Genomic DNA, 4,843 nt, shown 5'->3' on the forward strand with positions numbered 1-4,843 from the left:
ACTCCAAAACTCTTGAAACTTCTTATTGAAAGTTTGGAAAAGAAAAATTCTGAAGATTTGGAAACCCATTGTATACTGCTTATTATTGGGGATTTAAAATTACCATTAAAATGCTATTGATGGTGTATATTTATTTCGTGTGTAATTTTCATTATTTTGACAACTATAAAAAATATCTGTGAAGACTTTTGCCACTTGAGTTCTACTTATCCTTTTTTTTGTCTAAAAGCTCTGTTTTTCAACTATGGATTTTCTTATCATGTAGTTTTTAGGATAAAATTCTGTCATATAGCAGGCATTTTTCTCTAAGGGAACTAGCTTTCTGACTTCACAGCCATACCTTATTCAGAGGAGTGTTAATGTAGGCTCTCTGAGAAGATTTTCTAACTCCATCCTCAAATTCCAACAAATTGAAGTTTTGGACTAATCTGCATCAGTGGCTGCATAAATGGTTATTGTTCAGAGTTGAATATAAGGATATTCTTCTGAAGCCTTGATCTAAATATTCCACCAATACTAGAAGTAACCCAACTTGCGCTCTAAAATTTTGTTGTATTTCAAACACAAGAAAGTGTTATTGTGCAATATAACATTAAAATAGTAATATATAAATAAGAACAGAAAATATAGAAAATATCTTTTATTCTTGTGCATGACTTTAAATGTTGACATAGGTTTCACTGTAATAGAAGTGTACATCTTACAGGAAATTCTATTTAGAAATATTGGTCATTAATTTGTAATTTAACAAATCTATTAGGGAAACAAAAATGTACATTCTTCTTTAAGAAGATATTGGAACTTTCAGTTTGAAAGAGAATCATGCATGGAAACAAAGATAATTCCTGTAAGTAGTTTAATCCATACCTTATGTTAAACCTAAACTTCTAACAATTATGAGTGTCTATTTTCTTGAGGTATTATAATTTGTCATTAATTTCTGTATTTAACACAAAAGTACTATAATATTTACCAACTTTCAGTGAATTCAGTAAGAATTGTAACCTCACATCTTATTCAGTTGGTTTTTAGAATTTTGTAAGACACATTAAATCTGAGAAAAAATAACGAGTAACAGATTAAGGCCCACTAAACTTCTCTGTCATCATATTAAACAGCTTTTTTCACTTTGACAAAACTAGTAGTGCCATCTTAGGACTTTCAGATATTTCATAAAATTTGTTGGAGCATCAAGAAAATTAAAATGGTTCAAATCTCTTCCTAATTTACCAATGCTTCTATCAGATTCCTCTACACTGAATATTCCACTTCACTGTAGAATTTTCTGTATTCCTAATTCATTGTTTATTGACATAAATGTAAGCAGCGTGATGCATTAAGTTTTCGAGAAAAAATAAACTTCTCCAAGAAGTCCTACAAAGACAGGTAATTCTGAATCTCTCACCTGTGTATTATTTTCACAGTGAAGGTAAACATACCGACTTCTCCTTCAGCTTTCTGAACACCAGCGATGTTTGTTTTTATGTGGTTTGTGCAAATCATACTAGAAATAGGACAACTAATTCCCGTTGGAAATCTTAAATTCCAAGCTCACAGAGAAATTTCATCAATTTCCACATCTTATTTGGATACTTTTTACTTATGTGTTTATTTTATAAGTGATGCTTTGATAGAAATAATACAAAGTCAAGCTTCTTAGAAAATTTTTAGTTTTGCCAAACTTAACGGAATTCTTTCCCCCAAAATGACACATCTTAATATGTTTTGCTCATGTTTACCTAAAATCAGCATTTTTCTTAGATGTAGTAATTGTTTATTGAAATATCTGTAATAATTTCTGCAATTCATAGCCAAATATTTTTGCCTGAAGGGTAAGTAGAATTTCAAATATTTTTGCTATTGTATCCTAATAACCCTCTACGTGCCTTCTGATATGCTGCGTGCTTCCTCAAAATCTTCAAACTTCCTCAGAAATAGAGTGCCAAAAAGTCATTAATATAAAAATTGTTTAATATTTACTAACTTATTACAGAGCAGTTTGCATTTTAATTTTTACTACATTAGCAGTTGGTGTTAAGACAACAGTGGGTCAAGTCTGGCTTTCGTTGTTGAAGGTTCATTGGAGTAGAGTAATCACAACATGGTCATCTCGGCCTTGCCATAACATCTCTCCTTCGAAGTCAACCAGCCCGTGCTTCCTGGCACGCATGAGAATTCCCACTACTTTATCTGAAATACGAACATATCTGTCAAAGAGATCTCCAAAAGTAACCTGGATCTTGCCATCTCCTCTGTGGCGGGCCATTGTGCGGATGATGAAACACATGTCCATGATCTCTCTGTAGATGTGCTCCTCAGCTCGCTTGGCCCTTTCTGCTGTTTTGGTTCCCTCCTTGGGACAGCCATAGCCTTCATCTCCTTTGTGTAGGCGGGTGGACATGGCCAGCTGATAATCGAATTCTTCACTGAAAGGATTGAGCTTCTGGGATTGGATGTGTTCATCAGCCCATTGTTGCCATCTCCCTTTCAGGTTGTCCACTTGGCTGTATTTCCGTTGGGCCTTGCAGCTGAGTTTCTCTGTAAATCTATTTGCCCTAAAAGGGAGAGTGAAGAATCAAGATACTGATATTTAACATCCAAGTGTTGCTTTCTCTTTGTACTTCCTGCACGTAGGCATCTTAACGTAAGTCTAATTTTTTTCATTATAAACAAAATACAGTACAATAAATTAGAAATGAAAGAAGAACAATTGTAACAGTTACATCATTGTTCTTTATTTTTATTTGAGGATAGATGACAACTACCACTGTTCTTATTTTGGAGCACCATAAAAAATATTAAACTCTATTTCAAGAAAAAAAATGTTCTTTACACAAATATAATGTAAATATGTATGTCTTAAAGTTGCATGTTGATGACATTTTAGAATCAGAATCATATAAATGTATTAAGGGAAACCATTTTGTAAAGGACTTCAGAAACCACTTATTTCCCCAAAATAAGGCTTATTATACTAGCACATATACATTGTATTATTCACTTATATATGTATGTTCATATATAGATTTTTGATGAGAGCATATTTATACTAGTATCAATGATGTGCCACAAATTATAGAATATCAAGTTGTATAGATAGAAGACAGTTGCTAGCAATAGTAACATTTATTGAATACTTGGTGCTGGCATTCTTCTAAATACTTTTTATTAATATTCCTATAACCAGTCTGTGAGATAGGTATGACTATTCTCACTTCCCAGATGAGGAAGCTGAAGTCAGAATGGTTAAGTAACTTGCTTAAAGTCACAAACCTGGTAAGTGCTAGTGCTGGGATTTGAACCAGGCCTGGGTGTAATACCACGAAATACTGCCCTAAACCAGTGGCAAAGGTCGTATTCAAACACCAACTGTCTGAGGCTAAAGTCAGTACTCTTCCCACTGTGCAGTGATGTCTGTCACTCACGCGGGTACAGTGTCCAATAAGTAGATGAGTTGTGTTTCAGATGTGTGTGTGTCCTTGCAATTTGGAATGTATTTTCTTATAAAAAACAAACCCAACAGCCTTGGAAGTATAGACCAGTGATGTCATGAAGGTACAGGCCTAATTTTAAAATGGGTAAAATTTATCTTTAAAAGATTCCTCTGTCTTTTCTGTATCTCCAGTCTCCTAGACTCCTTTTCCTAGGTCTCTTTGCCTTCATGAGTAAAACATGAACTCTTGGGCTATCTAAAAGTCAGAGATTTGTATTCCTCATCGTCACAAGCGACCTACCCTTCCCTCTCCCCAACACCAAGTGGCCTCATGTCTGGAAGCACAGGGATTGGAGATGCAGAGCCTCACTGAATTTGCTGAGTGAGCAGTATGCCTGAGCTAAGTAGCCCTTCCTATCCAAAGTCTCACAATTCTCTATTCAAAACCCAGTTACAGGCCAGATGTGGGTATTCCTCACTATCCAATCTCACTTCCCGAAATCTAGTTATCTAAATGCAGGAGACTCACAGACATGGATAGGGAGACACAGCTACTTGTATTGGCATTTTCAAAAGAGGAATAACAGCCACTAGATGGCAAACTTTCACTAATTCCCATGTTTTATGTGTTCAAAACTATGCTTGCTGCATTCAGTTTCATTACGATGACAGAGCTCAAACGAGGGGTACGCTGGTACGTATAACACTGCTATTCTTTGTAGCCACATGGATAAAAATATTTGACAAAGTTAATTGGGAAAAAGCACATAAAAACTGTATACACAGTTACTGCAATTTTTAAAAGTCACATACATATGGAAAAGTACTAGGAATTATACCACACTGAAGGCTGGTCCTCACCATTACCTGCCTCTCCATAGACTGTCCCTGTTCAGCTTCCCAGAGTAGGGGCTGTTTGATCTCATTATCAGATGAGAGCAAACACCTTCTCCCCTGAGAACCATGGCAATACATGATGGGCATCCTCTTGAATAATGAGCTCAAGGCCATCCCAGCATAACCCAAGGCTCATACCTGATTTGAGGCAGGGACATCCTGTTAGAGAAGAGACTTGAAGCATCTCAGAAGAAAATGAAAAGAATGGCATAATTTGTTAATGCATACTTGCGTCTCCCAAATACTGACTGTAGTTCTGTCCTATATTATAAAATGTAATACAGTAGTCCCCCCTTATTCATGGTTTCAATTCCCTGTGGGCAACTATAGTCTGGAAGCAAATGATCCTCTTTCTAATGAGTCATCAGGTCAATAGTAGCCTAAGGCTACATCACGGTGCCTACATCATTCACCTCACTTTATCTCATCACGCACGCACTTTTTTCTCTTTCTTTTTCTTTTCCTTTTTCTTTCTTTCTTTCTTTCTTTCTTTCTTTCTTTCTTTCTTTCTTT

At 35.5% G+C, this 4,843-nt stretch overlaps 1 protein-coding gene across 1 annotated transcript in view; it reads right to left on the minus strand.

Moving 5' to 3' along the window:
- Positions 1-665: 665 nt before the first annotated feature.
- ABRA (actin binding Rho activating protein) overlaps positions 666-4,843 on the minus strand; it is a 12,046-nt gene continuing 7,868 nt past the window's right edge. The window contains exon 2 of the mRNA XM_032416046.1: positions 666-2,555. Within this exon, the coding sequence (XP_032271937.1) occupies positions 2,078-2,555 (478 nt within the window). The 3' untranslated portion in view covers positions 666-2,077. The remainder of the gene's footprint in view (positions 2,556-4,843) is intronic.

The sequence above is a fragment of the Phoca vitulina genome, unplaced genomic scaffold, assembly GCF_004348235.1.
Source record: "Phoca vitulina isolate PV1807 unplaced genomic scaffold, GSC_HSeal_1.0 scaffold18, whole genome shotgun sequence".
NCBI classification, from domain to species: Eukaryota; Metazoa; Chordata; class Mammalia; order Carnivora; family Phocidae; genus Phoca; species Phoca vitulina.